The sequence below is a fragment of the Chiloscyllium plagiosum genome, unplaced genomic scaffold, assembly GCF_037043375.1.
Source record: "Chiloscyllium plagiosum isolate Xiang-an unplaced genomic scaffold, Cpla_swu_hap1 HiC_scaffold_6, whole genome shotgun sequence".
Taxonomy (NCBI): Eukaryota; Metazoa; Chordata; class Chondrichthyes; order Orectolobiformes; family Hemiscylliidae; genus Chiloscyllium; species Chiloscyllium plagiosum.
Genome location: NW_028270144.1, coordinates 84,720,475 through 84,743,244, shown reverse-complemented (window position 1 = coordinate 84,743,244; position 22,770 = coordinate 84,720,475). Strand labels below are relative to the sequence as shown.

The following is a 22,770-nucleotide window of genomic DNA, read 5'->3' as shown; positions in this document are numbered from 1 at the left end:
CATCTTTTTCCTAAATCCCATAACTTCCGTCAAGAACCATAAATGCTGATTTGCATAGACCCATTCCTGAACATTGCAGGCTTTACTTTATCAAGTATTTAATTGTTTCAGCAATATGCTAGATGTATTCATATCAGTTATACTCGACTTTCCATTACAAAGAACTGCGTCATGACTTTATTTTAAATCGCTCACTTATCAATAACCAAACAAGACATTGAGTAACTATATGGAGGCATATTAATGTGGTAGCTGAATAATTGTCACAGAATTGTGGAACACAGGATAGTACCAGTGACTAACTACATTACTGAAGTCAACCATTGTCATGTGAGGAAATGGTGGAACATGACAATGTAATCTTGAAAGGAAAGAAATAGGCAGCACTAATGTAACTTCATACAGTGTTTGACCAGCAGAAACTTAGAGGTCAACCGCCTCGTTGGACACAGTAAAGCCTAGCCAAGACATGCAAGATCTGGTTAACAGGAGTTTACGCTTTATCAAATAATTTAATTGATTCTACCCAAGTATGATTATTCTCATAATTCACTTACTGGTGGTCTTCTTCCATGGCTAGTCCTCAAAGCTTGTTGAAAAGCAACATCATTCTCTAGTTCCTATATACAATATAAAGAGGTTACTTATTTCTTTCAAACACATGGGTAGTCATGCCTGCTTATTTTGTACACAGTGCATAATAGTGCATACAATGATTGTTTTTCTCTATTACATATTAAGTAGCAGATTTTCAAAGAAACTTCTAAATACAAATTATTATAGATCATTAATAACAAAAATTATTATATTTGTTTGGTGGTAGAAAGCTTGAGTATTACTGGAAAAAATGCATTTGATCAAAGATTTACACTGACAACCAATTTAGGATGGTCAGTAAGTTAGATCCACAGTGCACTGCACTTGTATGTACTGGAAGTCACATTTTAAAAAAATTGTTAATACTTTGGGGCTTGTTCTTTGCAGAAACATATAGAACACGTCACAAAATGTGCCTGTTTCAACTCAACAAAATAGCTGACAGCAATTCAGGGTTTCATTTCTCAGGGAATTGCCTTGATCAATCAACATGCCTAGTTTAAACTTAAACAAAGCCTGGTAGTTAACTGTCAATCATTAACTGGTACATTATCTATGGCAATGCCTCTACCAGAGTCCACTTGCCAAATTTTGATAATCTCTTTTCATGCAGTATTAATGCCAGTTGTCCCTTATACTCGGAATTCCCATATGAATTGTCAGGATGAGCGTAAGCTGAAAAGCATCAATGAAATGTGCCTTTTTTTTCAACAAAAATTGCTATAGTAAACACTTTGAAAAGGATGCAAAAACTTTCTTGATATTTGTACACTTCTTGTGCTTGTCACTAACAATGCTTCTTCAATCTTAACTAAAATGCAGAGTTATTAATACAAATGAAACACCTATCCTAAAACATTTATTAAAATCGCTAAACTACATTTGACTGTATTTTCATTACTTTTTAACAATATGTAACAGTATAATAGCAAAATGTACTTCCAACCCAGTACCAGACATTTTACTTACAATAAATAAAAGCAGAGTTTATCCGCCACATCTAACACAAATACTTACTGAACAACTACAGAATTCCAAGGTGTATAAGGATTTTGGCTTTCTGATAATTAAGTCACAAAATGCAGGTACAGCACACAATCAAGAAAGCTAAAAGCATATTATCCTTTACTATGTGAGGAATTGAAAATGAGATTAAAATGTTGCATAGATTTGTAGACAAACTTAGATTTCATGATTGACATAGTTTATCTACAATCAGACAAGTATATTCATTGATTGACTAAAGGTTATATCATTTTACTTAAATGTAGCTAATGCAGATCCCGGTACTGTAAAATAGTGTGACTCTGCTTGCTTCATTGACAAAGAAATGCACCATAAATTGTGAAAGTGACGACAATAATCTAAGGTTTTAGATTTAAGCTGTAAGTCTGAGGGACGCCTGTTTAGCTTATGTGCAGCTGAGATCCAGATTTTAAACTTTGAGTAAGACAGACGTAGTGTACTCCTGGCTCAATAGTCCTCATCAAGCAATCTTAACTACAGCTGTGTTCTTGTACTAGTGTGTTTTAATTTTTTAAGTAGGTGTAATGTATGTATTACAGTTAATTTTGCAACAAGTGTATTCAAGTGTGCAATTGTATAATCCTATAGATTTTTTAACATACGCTAAATGACAATTTGTTGCAATTAGCATTTCTGTACTACTTGCTTTCTAATCTTTTGTATTAATTTTGCCTGCAAAGGATAAAGGGCAACAAATGTTTTTACAAGCATTCAAATACAGCAAAACTAATTACACTGAATTACTCCAAAGCAGAACCAAATGGTCAATGTTAAGTAAACGTCTGATTTCCAAATTAAGTAAACATTGAGATATGAGATCAAGGATATCTAACATTGAGTCCTAACTGCAAATGGATCCCTTTTTCCTTTAACAGAGGTGAAGAACATTTCAAACAATCCTCTTATTTTATGAAAATTTAATGAGGTGGATGGACCCAAAGATAACTGACAACTTAAGGAACCAGTCAGAATATAGTGGAAAGTGACATCAATGTCAATCACTTTAGTAGCAATCAGAGATTGAGCATGTGTCCCTTAAACCAATTAGCAATAAGCCTTGCTTAGCTTAGACTAATCTGAATATAATAGTGTAATTGATCATGCTGTGCCGTGTGCCTTGAAAAGAGAGCTAATAAGCAAAAATGTTCAGTGAGCAAGGCGCTTGTGAGGCATTTGAAGTTATTCTACTGTTTGATTGAAAGGGGAATGGTGTTAAGGCAATGGACAGGAACCAATTCACTAGCCACATGTGTGTTTCACTGGTGGTGGAAAATATAAAGTTCTTGCACAATTATTTCTTTTTACTGAGTCACTGTAGATTCAAACACAGCCTCGGGTGATGTGGGGAAAATATATGCACTGATACTGGAGCCCCTTTGGGTGCAGTGATAGTTTGGGGAAGGGGAAAGAAAAGGAAAAAAAAAGGGAATTAGGAGAGTCTCCTAATTCTAGGGATCGGTCTAAGCTGGCTGGTCAGAGCTCATGTACTGTGCAAAAAAAAAAGTGGAAAGGGACCAAATGACCAGATGTTCAACTACGCCCTAAGCTGAACTCAGGAACAAGAGCCATAGAACGCCTGCTAAGTTGTTGCCTTAGAAGTGTTATTAACAACTCAAGGAAATTTTCCTGAGTCACTTCAATAGATTATCTCCTGTTGTCTTATTGATTAAAGCCTCATATGAACAAATTTTAATCTTGGGATTTGAGTTAAAGTTACAAGGGCCCTAAAACTTACAATTATGCTTCAGCATCTCAAATTCTGTATGCATTTTTGATTTCCTTATTTAAGGAATGATATAAATACACTGGAGGCAATTCAGAAGAGTTTAGCATGGTAATACCTGGACTGAGTGTGCTGTCTTGTTATGACAGGTTAGTCAAGATAGACTGGTTTTCACTGGAGCTCAGAAGAGTGAGGGATGACTTAATTGAAATATCAGATCCTGAACGGTTTTTAACAAAGCAGAAACGGAAAGAATATTTCTTCCTATGGGTCAGTCCAGAATTAAGACCTCCACTTTCAGGTCAGATTAGGAGAATTTTCTGAGGGTTGTTCAAGTTTGGAGTTCTGTCTCAGCTGAAGGCTGGTCACTGAATATTTTTATGACTGAGATAGATTCTTGTTAGTCAGGAGAATCAAGGGTTATTGGGATAGATGAGAATGTAGAATTCAAAACACAAACAGTTCAGTCATGATATTATTGAATGTGAAGCAGGCTAGAGGGCCAAATTGTATACTGCAACTCCTACTTTGGATGTTTGCAGAGTATATAAATTTACATTGATAAAGGAACCATTTCAAGCACATACCTCTGTGTCATAAGTTGGGTTGTAGTCATTATATCCTGAGTATAGGTCCTCCTCTTCTAATGCTGTCAAATGCACATGCTCCATAATTCCAATCTGCGTAAGCAATGTAACTATAGTAAAAATTAGCATTATGCCACACAAGTTTGTTATTACAAACTTTTAAAATGAAAATATCAAGAATGTTCATCCTACTTTGATTATGGGCTAGCCTCAGTACTTAAAAATTCCATTGCAAATTTGGAGAAATAATGAATTAAATTTAGGCTTGACTTTTTAGGTTTTAATGGATGAGTGGTAGATGGAATATCAGAGAAATGTGATGTTTACCACTCACATAGGAAAAATAGAAAAGCAGAATATTTTTAAATTTGAATTACTGGAAAATGTTGGCATTCAGAGGGACCTGGGTATCACTGCATATGATTCACATAAGTTTAACACTACAACAGCACAACACTAACTGTGTTCAATGGAACATAGAATAACTTAATTTCAACACTTCAACTGAATCAATATTTTACTTCAGTTTTCATGGAGGACACTAGTACCATTCCGATAATAACAGGTAATGCAGAGATTATAGAAAGGGAAGAACTTAGAACAATCACTACCACTCGGGAAAAGATATTGAGCAAACATTAAGACTGAAAGCAGACAGGTTCTCGGGGTGTGATGGATCCACAATCTCTGCTGCTACTTCCTTCACAGCCTCAAAAATTAGGCCATTATTTATAATATTCCCAAATTTCCTGGAGGTGGGAAAGTTCCAGTAAAATTGAAAAATGCTAATATAACCCTTATTCAAAAAGTACACATCAATTAGTTTAATGTCATTGGAAAATTGTTAGAATCCATTAAAGTGGTAACAGATCAATTGGAAAGTCAAAGTACAATCCATCAGATTCAGCATGGCTTTATGAAGGGTAAATCATGTTTAACTAAGTTGCTAGCATTTCTTTGAAAATGTAACCAGCAATATAGATAATAGGGATCCTGTAGATGTAGTGTATCTGGACTTCCAAAAGGCCTTTGATAAGGTGCTGCACAAAAGCAATACACAAAGCAAGAGCACATGGCTTTCAGGGTAATGTATTCTCTAGGATAGAGAATTGGCTATCAACAAAGCAGAATTGGGATAAATGTTTTTTTTCTATTTGGCACACCATAAATTGGGGATGGTATTGTGGCACAGTGGTTACCACTGCTGCCACACAGTACCAGGGATCTGGAGTTTGCACATTTTCCCCATGTTTGCATGGGTTTCTGCCAGGTGTTCCAATTTCCTCCCCCAGTCCAAACATGTGCTGGTTAGGTGAACTAGCCATGCTAAATTGCCCCTATCTAGGGTTGTGCAGGCCAGCTGGTTTAATCATGGTAAATGTTAGGGTGGAGGCATGGATCTGGGTGCGAGGCTTTTCTGAGGGTTTGTGCAGACTCAATTGTTCAAATGGCCTCTACTGCACTATAGGTGTTATAGAATCATAGAATCCCTACAGTGTGGAAACAGGCCCTGCGGCCCAACAACTCCACACCAACCCTCAGAAAAGTAACTCACCCAGACCCATTCCCCTACCCTATTATCCGATATTTACTCCTGACTAATGCACCTAACCTACACATCCCTGAACACTATGGGCAATTTAGCATGCCAATTCACCTAACCTGCATATCTTTCAATTGTGGGAGGAAACTGGAGCACCTGGAGGAGACTCATGCAGACACGGGGAGAATGTGCAAACATTCCACACAGGCAGTCGTCTGAGGCTGGAATCGAACCCGGGTCCCTGGCACTGTGAGGCAGCAATGCTAACCACTGAGCCACCGTGCCACCCCTACAATTCTACTAGGGTGCCACAGGGTTCGGTGTTCCAATTGTTTACAAATACTTGATTGTGGTGACAGAAAACACGATAGCCAAATTTGCAGATGTCACTATACAACAGGTGGAAAGTAAGTTTCAGTGAAGAGAGAAACAATCAATCAATCAAATGGATAGGTTAGGTGAACATACCAAACATTGATTGATGATGTTCAAAGTGAATAAGCATGAAGTTATCCACTTCTTTCTGAGAAATATAGAGCAACTTGCTCTCAAAACAGAAGGACACTTCAGAATGCTTTGGAGCAGGGGGATCTGGGTGTCCGCATGCATGAATGCAGAGAACTAGCATGCAGATAATAAGGAAGGCAAATAGAGTTTTAACATTTATTGTGAAATAAATAGTGTAAAAGTAGGGAAATGTTGTTGCATTAGTGAGACCACCTCGACAGCATTGCATACAATTTTGACTCCTTTACTTGAGGAATAGATATATTGGAGGCAGTTCAGAGCAGGTTCACTACATTGATTTCAGAGATGAGATGAGAGAGTTTGTCTTACAAAGAGAGACTGTGCAGTTAAGGCCCATTCTTTGGAATTCAGAAAAATGAGGAGATATAATTAAGATATATAAGATGTTAGAGTGGACCGACAGAGTAAATGTAGAAAAGATGTTTCCTCATGCAGGGTAATCTAGAATGAGAGGTCATATCTTTAATACAACAGTAGCACATTTCAAACAGTTGAGAAACTGCATCTATCAAATGTTTGTGAATCTGGGGAGTTGTTTTAAAAAATTCTCAAGGTCAGGTTCGTAGGAGAGTAGTCTGACACAGAACAAACGACCAAGAGGCGAGTCTGCTAGAATATGGGCATTTTATTCCCCGCAGCGTCGCCACAACCAACGGGTCTGGCTTATACTCACTCTACATGTTACTGGAACTGGGAGCCGTCAGTTCTCGTAGAGCGGTTGCCAACAACCCACGCTCGGCGGTTAAACGTAACCCCGGAGCAGACTCCCGGGTCTGGCTTATACTCACTCTACATGTTACCGGAACTGGGAGCCGTCAGTTCTCGTAGAGCGGTTGCCAACAACCCACGCTCGGCGGTTAAACGTAACCCCGGAGCAGACTCCCGGGTCTGGCTTATACTCACTCTACATGTTACCGGAACTGGGAGCCGTCAGTTCTCATAGAGCGGTTGCCAACAACCCACGCTCGGCGGTTAAACGTAACCCCGGAGCAGACTCATCGAACTGGAGACTTTTCCAGCTGATAAACATTCATGTGAACAGCAGAGCAAGGCTAAAAAACACATTCCATTCTGGTTACATACAGATAAGAAGATTCACACGGGGAGGTGTGTAATAAGATTCACACGGGACTAAGCAACACCTCCATTCCGGTTAGATTCACACATGTATTGGGACATAATTTTTAACCGTTTCACCACATTCCACTGCTTGGAATTTTACACCACATTCCACTGCTTGGCCCAATACATGTGTTACATTATGCTTAATTCAGTTCAATTCGTTTCAGTTAATTTCAGTTCAGTCAATTCAGTGTAGTTCAATTCAGCTCAGTTCAGGTCTGTTCAGTTCAATTCAATTGTGTTCAATTCAGTTCCGTCCATTTCAATTCAATTTAGCTCAGTTCCATTTTGTTCCGTTCAATTTGATTCACTTCAGTTCCACTCAGTTCAGTTCAGTTCAATCCCATTCAATTCTGTTAACTCCGCTTCAGCTTTTTGGACATGCCCACATCCTCCGCTGTACCCCAGGCAAGGGGTTCTTCGGCAGGACTGGGATCCTCTCTCAAACAAACTGCCACGTACATGCCCACATCCATGCCATCCCGGGACGGTCGGGACCTCCACAGTTTGTTCTTCTGGTTTCTTAGTCTTTTTCCAAAACATTGTTCTGTATCAAAATCTCTCCTCAATTGCGATTGATCCTGCCGACTACGCCAAATGTTTTAAAAAATTCTCAAGGTCAGGTTCGTAGGAGAGTAGTCTGACACAGAACAAACGACCAAGAGGCGAGTCTGCTAGAATATGGGTATTTTATTCCCCGCAGCGTCGCCACAACCAACGGGTCTGGCTTATACTCACTCTACATGTTACCGGAACTGGGAGCCGTCAGTTCTCGTAGAGCGGTTGCCAACAACCCACGCTCGGCGGTTAAACGTAACCCCGGAGCAGACTCCCGGGTCTGGCTTATACTCACTCTACATGTTACCGGAACTGGGAGCCGTCAGTTCTCGTAGAGCGGTTGCCAACAACCCACGCTCGGCGGTTAAACGTAACCCCGGAGCAGACTCCCGGGTCTGGCTTATACTCACTCTACATGTTACCGGAACTGGGAGCCGTCAGTTCTCGTAGAGCGGTTGCCAACAACCCACGCTCGGCGGTTAAACGTAACCCCGGAGCAGACTCACCGAACTGGAGACTTTTCCAGCTGATAAACATTCATGTGAACAGCAGAGCAAGGCTAAAAAACACATTCCATTCTGGTTACATACAGATAAGAAGATTCACACGGGGAGGTGTGTAATAAGATTCACACGGGACTAAGCAACACCTCCATTCCGGTTAGATTCACACATGTATTGGGACATAATTTTTAACCGTTTCACCACATTCCACTGCTTGGAATTTTACACCACAGGAGTTCACCTCCCTTGAGCATGGTAGACGCTGGGACAATTGAGTAAATTTTTGAGGCAATAGACCGACAGTTTTAAACTAAATAATGAGTTGATGGTTTATGAAGATTGGGTAGGAAGGTGGTGTTGAGGCCAAGGTGAGATCAGCCATGAATATATCAAATGGTGGAGTGGGATCAAGAGGCTGAATTGCCTATTCTTACTCCTGATTCTTTCATTTTTTAAATTTTTACAGGCATATACTTAGCACACCATCTGCTGTATTGCTAATAATACGTTGGAAAGCAGACTTTGGAGATGCTGCCAGCAAAACACAACACAAAGCAATACTTACAGGAATTGATTGAAATAAGCACGACTTTCTTAAGCACAATGTCAGGAGGTCTCTGTGATGGCACTCATAGTAAATCAGTGAGTATACTGCTTTATTTTCAAAAAGATGGTGTGTGTAAAATATCAATGTCAGGGGTATTGAGATTTACAATTACTGCCAAATGTCATTATTATTAAATGTTAGCTATGATTCAGTAATTTCTGTTTGCCTAAAGATTATGGGCACAAGTTCCACCTCAGATATAAACACAATCTAGATTAACACTATTGCACAGTACTGAGGAGGGAGCATTGCACTGTAGGAACTGTTGCTTCTGAATGAAATGTGAGATTGAGACTCTGTTTGATCTCTCCAGTGAGTGTAAAAAGAAATCTCAAGATAATTTTGAAGAGAAGGAAGGAAGTTAACCAATGTTCTGGCCAAGACAGGGCAGCATGGTGGTTAGCACTGCTGCCTCATAGCACCAGGGATCCAGGTTCGATTCCAGCCTCAGATGACTGTCTGTGTGGAGTTTGCATATTCTCTCAGTGTCTTTGTGGGTTTCCTCTAGGTACTCCGGTTTTCTCCCACAATCCAAAGATGGGCAGGCCAGATGAATTAGCCATGCTAAATTACCCACAGTGTTAGGTGTATTAGTCAGAGGAAATGGTTCTGGGTGGGTTACTCTTCGTAGGGTTGGTGTGGACTTGTTGGGCCGAAGGGCCTGTTTCCACACTGTAGGGACATTAATCAAATCTAATCATCAATCCTTTATTCTTCAATTCACCCAAAACCAAATGATTTGGTCATTGCTGTTAGTAGGAGATTGTGCAAACGAAGTGCCACATTTCATATACTACAACAGCAAGTACACTTGTAAATGCATTTTGCTAGCAGTAAAGTACCTTGGAGCTTCCTTCAGTTGTGAGCAGCATTTTAAAAATGTCTTACTTTCTTTTTAAATGGTGTTCTGCAATCTTTACTCGTCCTTCGGATAATGCGTAAGAAACCACTGATGCACTTCCTCCATTAAGGGTTCTCAGTGGGGTATTTGCTGGTCTTCCAATTGTTCATTGCCTTCATATTGCACAAAATTTTAAATTGGCTCCATATTGAATCCATTTGTACAATATCCAGGGTAGAGAGATTTGCCTTCCTGTCTGGAGTCACTAATCAATACCAAGTGCAGGATCACTTTAGTCCAAGGTATCTGCTGCATACAGGGTGTGAGAACCAGAATCTGCCACTTGGCTACAAGTCCAAATTGCCAAGTAGCTGGCATTCTGTCTCTGTGACCATGTTCTGTTCAGCTTATTAGTAATGGAAAGAGAGTGAGAACTGATATCATTATCAGTCTCATTGGCAGTCTGTCAATTCAAGAAATTTAACAACCTTAATGGCAGGATGATTACAACAGTTATAGACTTCATTAGTAAGCGTGTAGAAGACAGCATGCCAAAGAAGTTAATCCAAGCATTTCCAAACTGGAAACCATAGATGTATCGAGAAATCCACTCCCTGCTGAAGTCCAGGTCAGAGGCATTCAAGTCGGGCAATCTATACTGGAAATCCAGACATGACCTCTGTAAGGCCATAAGAGACTCCAAGCAGCAATGCAAAACTAAGCTGAGACCCAGACCAACCATACAGACACCCATCGTTTGTGGCAAAGCTTACACAACTTAATAGGCTGCAACGCGAAGTTGAACAGAATAGCGGGCAACGGTACATTCCTACCCAGTGAGCTGAATGCATTTTATGCTCACTTGCAACAAAACGTCAGTGACACAATGTCAACAATCCCAACAGCCTTGGATGCAATTGCACCCATGGTCACCAACGCAGACATTAGTCTGGCCTTCTTGAGAGTGAACCCAAAGGAAGTGACTGACCCCGAATGGAATCCCTGCCATGCACTCAGATCCTGTGCAGACCAGTTAATGGGAGTATTCATAGACATTCTTCCCCTCTCCTTACTACGATCTGAAGTCCCCACCTCCTTCAAGTAGACCACTATCATATCAGAACATAAGACATAGGAGTAGAAATTAAGCTATTCATCACATCGAGTCTACTCTACCATTCAATCATGGCTGATAAGGTTCTCAACCCCAACCTCCCAATTTCTCCCCGTAACCCTTGATCTGCTTGATACTCAAGAACCTAACTATCTCAATCTTAAATATATTAGATGACCTGACCTCCTCAGCCTTCTGTGGCAATGAATTCCATAGATTCACCACTCTCTGGCTGAAGAAGTTTCTCCTTATTTCCATTCTAAAAGGTCTTCTCTTTAATCATGCAGCTTGCATCAATGACTACCATCCAGTGGCTCTGACATCCAAAATTATGAAGTTCTTCAAGAGGTTAGTCATGGTTCACATCAACTCCAGCCTACCAAATAGCCTTGACCCTTTGCAATTTGCCTACCGGTTCTATATTTATCCCTGGAACATCTGGATAACAAGGATGTCTACATCAGGTTTACTGACTATGCTCTGCTTTCAACACCATAATTCCAAAGAAACTCATCTCTAAATTTAGAGACCTAGGTCTTGGCTTCCCACTCTGTAACTGGATCTTTGACTTCCTGACCCATTGACCGCAATCAGTAAGAATGGCGACAACACTTCCTCCACCATAATCCTCAACACCAGCCCTGCAAGACTGCATGTTCTGCCCGATACTATACTTTTTACACTCACACAACTGTGAGGCCAAACTCTGCCTCAACTCCATTTCCAAGTTTGCTGATGACAACACAATTGTAGGACGGACCTCAAACAATGACAGGACAGAATACAGGAAAGAGATAGCAGCATGGTGTAAAGTCAACAATCTCTCTACCAGTATCAGCAAAACATCTGATCATTGACTTCAGAAAGTAGAGTGGGGGGCATGCCCCTGTCTGCATCAATGGTGGTCAGGGAGAGATGGTCAAAAGCATCAAGTTCCTGGGACTGATAATCACCAACAATCTGTCATGGTCGACTCATGACAAGGCAATGATCAAGAAAGCATAACAACATCTCTATTTTCTCAGGAGGCTAAGGAAATTTGGCATGTCCACAAGTTCTCTTCCTTATTTTTGTTGATGCACTGTAGAAAGCATCCCATCTGGATGGTATGGCAACTACTCTTCCCACGACTACAACAAACTACAGAGAGCCGTAAACTCAGCCCAGTCCATCATGCAAACCAGCTTTCCATCCATTGACTCCTTCTATATTTCCTGCTGACTCAGAAATACAACCAAAATAATCAAAGACCCATCCCACCCAGTTACACTCTCTTCCACCCTTTTCTGTTGGGCAGAAGATATACAAGTTTGAATACATGTACAAACAGATTCAAGAACAGTTTCTTACCTTCTGTTATCAGATTTTGGACTTCAAATGTTGCTTCAGATCTCTCTCTCTGCGCCTTCTCTGCAGCTGTAACACTATATTCCTGGTTAAAACTCACACAACACCAGGTTATAGTCCAACAGGCTTATTTGGAAGCACTAGCTTTTGGCGTACCGCTCTTTCATCAAGTGGTTGTGGAGTATAAGATCGTAAGACACAGAATTTATAGCAATAGTGCACAGTGTGATGCAACTGAAATTATATATTGAAAAATACCTGGATTGTTTGTTAAGTCTCTCATCTTTTAGAATGACCATGCTGGTTTCAGTTCTTTCATGTGTAAGTCCCAGAACTTTTTTTAAAAAGGTACATTCTCAAGAGAACTTTAACAATAGGTGACATGTCAGTTCAGTTAATGCATTGAAGGTGTGAGGTGCCCTGTGTGAGGCTTTTTGTGCCCCAATGTTCAGACTGATTGTATTTCTAAAAAAAGGACTTACAGAATCTTACATGGAATCATGCAGTTTTTGAGCAAAATAAAACGTAATTCTGCAAGTACAAATTCATCCCACAAACATGTGTCCGCGCACATGGTTGGGGGGGGGGGGAGGGTATGAGTGTCTGTCAGAGTATGGTGTGTGTGTGCGCACGAGTGTAAAGGTGTATAAGTCTGTGAGAGTGTGTGCATGTGTGAGTGTATGAGAGAGGGTCTGCATGAGTGTATGGGTCGGTAGGAGTGTGTGCGTGTGAGACAGAGACAGAGAGGCAGAAGCAGAGGCAGAGACAGAGAGGCAGAGACAGAGAGGCAGAGAAGTGCAGTGGGGCCATCTTAGTTTGACATTAACCCAAGGTCCCAGTTGAGGCCATCCCCATGGGTACCAAATGTAACAAACAATCCAAGTCTTTTTCAACATATCATTTCAGTTGCATCACACTGTAAACCTTTGCGATAAATTCTGTGTCTTACAACCTTATACTCCACAACCATCTGATGAAGAAGCAACACTCCGAAAGCTAGTGCTTCCAAATAAACCTGCTGGACTATTACCTACTGTTGTGTGATTTTTAACTTTGTACACCCTTGTCCAATACCAGCACCTCCAAATCATGACTATATTCCTGCACTCTGTTCTTCTACACTAATGCATTTTATACGTTACAATCTGCCTATATAGCACACAAAACAATACTTTTCATGTATCTCAGAACGTGTGACAACAATACATCAAACACAAGAGCCAATCAACTTCTCCAATATTCTCTCACAGCCTTGAAATTTTTCTGTCTTCAGGGCTACATCCAATTCCCTCCAGAAAGCTTTGATTGTATCTTCCTTCAACACCATAGTCTTATAGCATTGCATTTCAGATCCTAATCTCTCACTTCAGAAGAAAATGGTCTATCTTCATAAGAAGTGCAAAACATATACCCACACTTCCCTCCTCACCTCAGTCCAAGGTCTCAAAAGGATCATCCAAATCCAGCAGAGATTTATTTGTATATCCTCCAACCTCATTTATTGCATCCGGTGCTCTCCTCTACATCAGAAAGACCGAACACAAACCCATGGAAAGGTTCAGGGAACACCTCTGGTCTGTACGTATCAACAAATCCCACCTTCCTATGGTCATCCATTTCAACTCTGCCTCCCACTCCCCAGAGGACATATCCACTTTGGGCCTCATTCACCACCAACACAAGGCCACCTGCAAACTGGAGGAGGAACACCTCATTTTCTGCCTTAGAAGCCTATAACCACACAGCATAAATATTGAATTCACCAGTTTCCAAATCTGCCCTCCCCCAACCCCATCCCAAATCCAACCCTTCGACTCAAATCTGCCCTCTTGACCTGACCTACCTGTCCAGCCTCCTTCCCACCTATCTGCTCCACATTTCTCAATGATCTATCATCTCCGATCTTCGCCCACCTAAGATCATTCGATCTATCTTTCCCTGAGCCCCACCCCCTCCCCCTCTTAACTCTCAGCCCTCTTCCCCAGTCCTGAAGAAGGGTTTTGCCTGAAACGTCAACTCTCTTGCTCCTTGGATACTGCCTAACCTGCTGTGCTTTTTCCAGCACCACACTTTATCAACTCATCCACATAATCAACATTGGTTCTTTAGCCAATCATTTTAAATTGATGATCCACCTGATTTTCAATTCTTCTGCCAATGTTTCTTTCTATCTACTGTCCAAAGCCCTCAGGTTTTGAGGAGTTAGTAGGTGAAGTACTTGTCAGAGAATGCCAAGTCTGGCCTGCTCTTCTGGCTCATCCCAATCAGTTTTCGGTCAGTGGTAAACCTCAGCAGGTTTAGAATGAGGCAGTGATGGCAATACCATTGAATGTCAAGAGAAGATGGTTACATTTTCTCACTATGATGCAAAATGTTATATTCCGTTTAGCTGCACATGCATACTAACTGCTTTAAAATCTTAAGAATTACGAACATTGCAGAACATCATACAGTCATCGATGAACAGCTGCACACGTGACCTTTATGATGAAGGGAAGATCATTGAAGCATCTGAAGATGGTTGGCCTCAGGACATAATCCTGAGGACCTCTTGAAGTCTATCACCATCATCTTGACAGTTCACATTATTTCCAGGTTTTGGGTCATGTGCCAATTTTGAAACTGTCCAGTACACTCTGGTCTTGTCATAACATGTCTGAGTCAATTTTTTTAAAATTTAAAATAACTTTCAAGAAAAAGTGGTCCTAGTCCCAATACCTAGAGAACACCACAGTTCATCTTCCTCCAATACAGAAACAACTGTTTATCACGACTGTTTCCTGTCATTCAGTTAACTTCATATAGAGTCATAGAGATGTACAGCATGGAAACAGACCCTTGGAGAGGCTGAACAGGCTGGGGCTGTTTTCCCTGGAGCATCGGAGGCTGAGGGGTGACTTTATAGAAGTTTTCAAAATTATAAGGGGCATGAATAGGATAAATAGACAAAGTCTTTTCCCTGGGGTCGAAGAGTCCAGAACTAGAAGGCATAGGTTTAGGGTGAGACAAGCTGTTAATGTTCCTTTTCATTCAATGGGCTTCCATTTTACTTGCAAACATATTACATGACACTTTAATCAAACCACTTTTAGAAGTGCATATTCACTGACAACCACATTGCCTTCATCAATCCTCTCCTTCACCTCATCAATAAACATTAATTAGCATGAATATTCTTGGACAAATTAGTACTGTCTTTCCTTAGTCCATATTTGTCTAAGTGACTATTAATTTTGTCCCAAACAGTTCCTCCAAAAGCCTTGTAGTGCATTGTAGTTGACTCAGGCAACTTTAACAGAAAGTGAGGGCTGTAGATGCTGGAGATCAGAGCTGAAAATGTGTTGCTGGAAAAGCGCAACAGGTCAGGCAGCATCCAAGGAACAGGAGAATCGACGTTTCGGGCATAAGCCCTTTTCCAGCAACACATTTTCAGCTCGGGCAACTTTAACTACAGTAAACTTTACCAATGCTTTACTTCAATTGCCACCTCTGTCACCATGACTTTCTACTTGTCTTTACTAAGGAAAAGATGTTGGTAAAGTATGCAATTAGAACCTCAACATGCAATGATTCCCTTTTTGATTCCTAATCACTTCTTACCACCTCCTTTACGATCTTTCAACAGCTATACAAATCCTTTGGACTCATTTTTGTTAGCTGCTAGTCTCTTGCCTTGTACTCTTCTTACATTTCATTTCTGAACTTGCAACATTTAACCTGGTTAAACTCTCTGGTTAAACAACCACCTCTCAAAGAGTGGGACTATCATGATTTAACCTCATGTTAAATACTTTTTAATTGTTTGGGATAGTAAAAGTCCCCATTAGCATACTCCATAGCTTTTGCATACCTATGTCATTTCCATGTAATTTTTTACCTTTATCTTTGAAACTAGTTGGTGGCTGACAGAATGAACCCTATAGTATAATGACACCTCTATTAATTCTCAACTACAAGCAAATACATTCTGACCTTGAACTCTCTTTCTTCAGCAATAATACTGTTCTTAATCAATACCATCATCCTTTCTGAACAACTATATTCAGGATTTTTTTTTAAAAAAGGACTCCTATCCTTTTTTGAACCGGGTCTGGAGTCAATTTATTAAGGATGTAATAACTGAGCATTTGGAAAGCAGTCACAGAATTGGTCCTAGTCAGTATGGATTCACTACAGAGAAATCATGCTTGACAAACCTTCTGGAATTTTTTGACGATGTGACCAATAAGTGGACAAGATTGAATCAGTAGATGTTGTATACCTGGACTTTGAAAAGGCTTTTAACAAGGTTCCACACAAGAGATTAGGAAGGAAAATTAAAGCTCATGGATACAGAACTGGTTGGCAGACAGGAAGCAGAGAGTTGAAATAAATAGGTCCTTTACAGAGTGGCAGGCAGTGACGAGTGGATGCTGCAGGGTTCAGTGCTAGGACCCCAGTTGTTCAAAATATACATTAACAATTTGGATGAAGGAATTGAATGCAATATCTCTAAATTTGCAGAAGACACTAAGCTGGGTGGCAGCGTGCTGTGAGAAGGATGTTAAGAGGCTGCAGGGTAACTTGGACAGACTGGCTGAGGGGGCAAATACTTACAAATGCAATATAATATGGATAAATGTGAGGTTATCCACTTTGATGATAAAAACAGAAAGGCAGATTGTTATCTGAATAGTGACAGTTTAAGAAAAGATGAGGTGCAATGAGACCTGGGTGTCATGGTGGAACAGTTGCTGAAGATTGGCATGCAGGTGGAGCAGGCAGTGAGGAAAGCTAATGGCATGTCGGCCTTCATTGCCACAGGATTTGAGTATCGGAGTAAGGTTGTCTTGCTGCAGTTATATAAGGCCTTGGTGAGGCTACACCTTGAGTATTTTGTGCAGTTTTAGCATCCTAGTCTGAGGAAAGACATTCTTGCTATTGAGGGAGTTCAGCGAAGGTTCACCAGACTGATTCCCAGGATGGCAGGACAGATGTACAAAAAAAGACTGGATCGACTGGGCTTGTACTCACTGGAATTTACAAGAATGGGGGGGGGATCTCATCTAAAATTCTGATGAGACTGGATAGGTTAAATACAAGAAGTATGTTCCAGATGTTGGAGAAGTCCAGGACTCGGGTCACAATCTAAGAATAAGGGGCAAGCCATTCAGGACTGAAATAAGGAAGAATTTCTTCACTTCGAGAGTTGTGAACCTGTGGAATTCTCTCCCACAGGAGGCTGTTAGGGCCAGTTCATTAGACATATTCAAGAGGGAGCTGGACATGGCCCTTTCAGCTAAAGGGATCAAAGGGGTATGGAGAGAAAGCGGGAATGGGAGCCATGATCATATTGAATGGTGGTGCAGGCTCAAAGAGCCAAATGGCCTACTCCCACAACTGTTTTCTAGGTTTCTATCCCCAAATACTATCTGCTCACCAGCTTTATTTACCTGCTTCCATACATTTATATACACATACTACAAATGTGATTTTAGATACAATAGTATCCCCACTCTACCTGATCTTGATCAAATAATGTACTATTTCTTAGCCTAATACTATCTGTCTCTCCAATCCCTTGTACACCTTGTTCCTTCATTCTCATGCTATATACTGGTTTCTGTTCCCCTGCAAAACACCCCGTGAAGACATTGGTCACAGGTCTCGTTAGATGTAATGCGTACAGCCTATATAGGATACAGTTTCCTCAATTTGTCCTGACATCTCCACTCCTGCACCATCTCTCCAACCATGCATTCATTCGTTCTATCCCTCTATTTATTGCTGTCTAACGTTAATTTGAAGATTACTACATCTTCTGATGTTCTACTATTTTGACCCATTACTCAAAACTTGCTCGCTGTAGGAGACGTCCAGGAGCGCGGTAGAAACACTTCAGCTTGTTCTCAAAGCATCCCTGAAGAGATCAAGCGTTGCCACCAATTAATTCCTGAGCGTCCCTTGCCTTGTGACGAATCGGGATGGGAGGTTCTTTCGGGAAGACACCGAATACATAGACTTCATCGGGGGCATATGGGTTGGGGGAGAAGTGGTGGTCAGTCGCGACATTGCACAGAGTGTACAAAACTCAATACTTCATTTTCTTGCCCCTTCAGAAGGGCTTGTATATGGTATATTTTATGATCGCGTATGGACTCACTAGACATTGCAGAACCCACTGAACTGGAGTGAAAGCAAGTCATTCGCGATCCCAAAACATGGTTTAAAAAAAAACTGTCGGATAATCTCATCCCACTTCCACTTACAAACCCCAGTTCAATTCTCGAGACCTCAGCGACAATATACTGACCGCTACAACGATATACAGTACTAACTGCAACATAACCATGTTTGGGCATCAGCAATACATTTTGCATTAAACAGAATTGCAAATGGTTAGTCGTGCAACCACTTTTATGCAGAAAATTGACTTTTGTTGTGACTGTGTGAATATTTAAAATTCAGGAGAGAAGTTGCCTCAGAAACAAAAAGGTTGTTGAGAAACTGCTGCGATCAGAATCGCACTACCTCCTACCGTGTGAAACCCCGCCTGTAAAACTGAATTAATCGAGAATGAATTACTGATTATACAAATACCTTTCAAATCGCCCAATTCCTCCGAGACGAATGAAACAAAAATAATAAACTGCAATAAAATTCAAAAAGTTCAAATTTAGTCAAACGGCCGAGACCGCCCCCAAAACAATCAGGTTTCTTCCTTCCCACAATTCAAAGCGCTGTGAGCAGACTAATGAAACGAGCGAGCTGATTGGACCGGCTAGAAAACCTGCCCATTCATGGAGGTGAGAGGACAGGTGTGATTGGCTACAGGCATGTGTTCTGTTGCTGAGAGACGGGTTAGTAAACGAAGTGATGGCCCGCTGAAGGCCAGAAGCAGCGGCTAGCAATTAGAGTACTATAAACATGCATCTGGTTATCATAAACAAACCGCATAACGATAGAAATGGTAGAGAGTGGAAATTGACATTTTGATGAAATGCTGCCTATTGTAATGTGGATTTCACGACCATATAAAGAATCCTCGAGTTGTTGTACAATCGAGGCGAAAGTGAGGACTGCAGATTAGAGTCGAATGTAGTGCTGGAAAAGTACAGCAGATCAGACAACATCCGAGGAGCAGGAAAATCGACGTTTCAGGCAAAAGCTCTTAATGAGGCTGAGAGCCTGGGGGTGGAGAGATAAATGGGGAGGCTGCGGAGAAGATAGCTGACAGTGCACTAAGTGGATGGAGTTGGGGGTAAAGGTGATAGGTTGGAGGGGATAGGTGGTAAGGGACCATGGACAGGTGGAACGGGTCATGAGGACAGTGTTGAGTTGGAAGGTTGGATCTGGGATAAGGTGGGGGGAGGGGAAATTAGGAAACTGGTGACATCCATATTGATGCCTTGGGGTTGGAATGTCCCCAGGTGGAAGATGAGGCCTTCTTCCTCCAGGTGTCGGGTGGTTAGGGAGTGGCGATGCAGGAGGCCCAAAACCTGCATGTTCTTGGCGGAGTAATAGTGGGAATTAAGTGATTGGACACCTGCACCAACCAACCCCACCGCCCCGTTGCTGAACACTTCAACTTCCCCTCTCACTCCAGCAAGTACATGCAGGTCCTGGGCCTCCTCCATCACCACTCCTGAACCACCCAATGCCTGGAGGAAGAATGCCTCATCTTCCACCAAAGGGACCTTCCAACGCATAGCATCCATGTGGATTTCACCAGTTTCCTAATTCCCCCTCCCCAACCTTGTCTCGGATCCAACTTAGCACCGCCTTCATGAACTGCGCTACCGCTTCATCTTCCTTCCCACTTATCCACTCCACCCTCCCCTCCAACCTATCACAATTTCCCCCAACCCCCGTCAACCTATCAACCAGAAAATGCTGGTTTCTGGTTTTTGATATGTAAATCCCAGAACTTCTTTTAAACACATTCTCAACCAGCATATCCCATTATAAAAGATGAAAGTTTTAATCTAAGTTTGTTTACTGTATCACATCTCCATGATACTGGACTCCTTTGGCTATAAATTCTGTGAGCATGATCTTAACTTCTACAACCACCTGATGAAGGAGCGTAGCTCCAAAAGCTAGTGCTTTCAAATATATCTGTTGGAATTTAATTGGTGTTGTGTGACATTTAACATTTAATAGATAACTGTTCTATTTGCTCTCTACAAGAGAATCCTGGTGCCATCTTCACCCAGATTAAATTCCTTTGCTGTAATCTTCTCTCATTCCCCAGAAACAAAATTCCCTCCCTCTTCCCTGGAGTCCCATTTGAGTCACATTAATCTGTCCACTATTTTAAATTATTGATTCATGAATCAGAACACAGAAAATGCTGGACATTCTCAGCAGGTTTGGTAGTCCTTGTGGAGAAGGAAATATTTTTGATGTTACTTGTCTATGAGCCTCATAAACAATAAGAAACTCATTTTTAAAACTAATACTTAATTTCACAGACTCTGTAAACTTCTCAAACATCCCTTTCTCAGTATAGTAGGACTGATTCTGGTTATCCCATGATGGTTTAGCTAAGTTGTGCATTGATCAATAACTTTAAGGATAATATTGATATCAAGTAATATCTAAGAAAACACAGATTTGTGTATGCTGGAGATATGAAACAAGCAGAAATTGCAGGCAAAACAGTAGATCTGGTGGCATCTTTGGGAAAAAAGAGTTAATGTTTTGAGTCCAGTGATTCTTTTTCTCCCCAAGGATGCTGCCAGACCTTCTGAGTTTCACCATCTTTGTTTTAAGAAATATTGAGTGACTTGGGGAAGATAAAATTGAAAGTAGATGATCATATCAGGCAGAGCAATTTTTAAGGGCTGATTTTCCAGCTGTCCCTTTACCTGCGAACATCTGCGCCCAATCAGCTTTTGAAAGTTCTTGCCTAATACCGTCAAAATTGGGCTTCCTCCAATTTAGAACTTCAACGTTTAGATCTGGTCTATCCTTTTCCATCACAATTTTAAAACTAATAGAATTATGGTCACTGGCCCCAAAATGCTCCCCACTCACACCTCCGTCACCTGCTCTGCCTTATTTCCCAAGAGTAGGTCAAGTTTTGCACCTCCTCTAGTAGTTGCATCCACATACTGAATCAGAAAAGTTTCCTGTACACACTTAACAAATTCCTCTCCATTTAAACCATTAAAGTGATTGCTGGGCCTCTTACTGAGATATTTGTATAGCCACTTTGAGGTGCTGGAAGACTGGAGGTTGACTAACGTGGGTGCCACTGTTTAAGAAAGGTGGTAAGGACAAGCCAGGAACTATAGACCAATGAGCCTGATAGTGGGCAAGTTGTTGGAGGGAATCCTGAGGGACAGGATATACATGTGCTTGGTAGGGCAAGGACTGATTAGGAATAGTCAACATGGCTTTATGTGGGAAATCATGTTTCACAAACTCGATTGAGGTTTTTGAAGAGGTAACAAAGAGGATTAATGAGGGCAGAGCAGTAGATGTGATCTATACGGACTTCAGTACGGCGTTCAACAAGGTTCCCCATGGGAGACTGGTGAGCCAGGTTAGATCTCATGGAATACAGGGAGAACTCGCCATTTGGATACAAAACTGGATCAAAGGTAGAAGACAGAGCGTGATGGTGGAGGGTTGTTTTTCAGACTGGAGGCCTGTGACCAGTGGAGTGCCACAACAATCGGTGCTGGGTCCTCTACGTTTTGTCATTTATATAAATGATTTGGATGCGAGCATAAGACGTATAGTTAGTAAGTTTGCAGATGACATCAAAATTGGAGGTGTAGTGGACAGCAAAGAAGGTTACCTCAGATTACAACAGGATCTTGACCAGATGGGCCAATGGGCTGAGAAGTGGCAGATGGAGTTTAATTTAGATAAATGCGAGTTGCTGCATTTTAGGAAAGTAAATCTTAGCAGGACTTATACACTTAATGGTAAGATCCTTGGGAGTGTTGCTGAACAAAGAGACCTTGGAATGCAGGTTCATAGCTCCTTGAAAGTGGAGTCACAGGTAGATAGGATAGTGAAGAAGGCGTTTGGTATGCTTTCCTTTATTGGTCAGAGTATTGAATACAGGAGTTGGGAGGTCATGTTGCAGCTGTGTACAGCTGCATTGGTTGGAATATTGTGTGCAATTCTGGTCTCCTTTCTATCGGAAAGATGTTGTGAAACTTGAAAGGGTTCAGAAAAGATTTACAAGGATGTTGCCAGGGTTGGAGGATTTGAGCTATAGGGAGAGGCTTAACAGGCTGGGGCTGTTTTCCCTGGAGCGTTGGAGGCTGAGGGGTGACCTTACAGGGATTTATAAAATCATGATGGGCATAGATACAATAAATAGACAAAGTCTTTTCCCTGGGATGGGGAGTCCAGAACTAGAGGGCATAGTTTTAGGATGAGAGGGGAAAGATATGTAAAAGAGACATAAGAGGCGACGTTTTCACTCAGAGGGTGGTACGTGTATTGAATGAGCTGTCAGAGGAAGTGGTGGAGGCTTGTACAATAGCAACATTTAAAAGGCATCTGGATGGGTATATGAATAGGAAGGGTTTAGATGGATTTGGGCCAGGTGCTGGCAAGTAGGACTAAATTGGGTTGGGATATCTAGTTGGCATGGACAAGTTGGACCAAAGGATCTGTTTCAATGCTGTACATCTCTATGACTCTGACTCTATTGGCCTACATCCAATTCTA

The 22,770-nt window shown here is 41.2% G+C and overlaps 1 protein-coding gene across 5 annotated transcripts in view; it reads right to left on the bottom strand.

Moving 5' to 3' along the window:
- ift88 (intraflagellar transport 88 homolog) overlaps positions 1-18,804 on the bottom strand; it is a 135,393-nt gene extending 116,589 nt beyond the window's left edge. For all 5 annotated transcript variants that reach the window (XM_087988161.1, XM_087988159.1, XM_043691897.2 and 2 more), the window contains exons 1-3: positions 18,676-18,804; positions 3,934-4,026; positions 558-620 (exon numbers count right to left, since the gene is read on the bottom strand). In XM_087988161.1, the coding sequence (XP_087844287.1) occupies positions 558-620; positions 3,934-4,017 (147 nt within the window). In that variant the 5' untranslated portion in view covers positions 4,018-4,026; positions 18,676-18,804. The remainder of the gene's footprint in view (positions 1-557; positions 621-3,933; positions 4,027-18,675) is intronic.
- Positions 18,805-22,770: the final 3,966 nt, after the last annotated feature.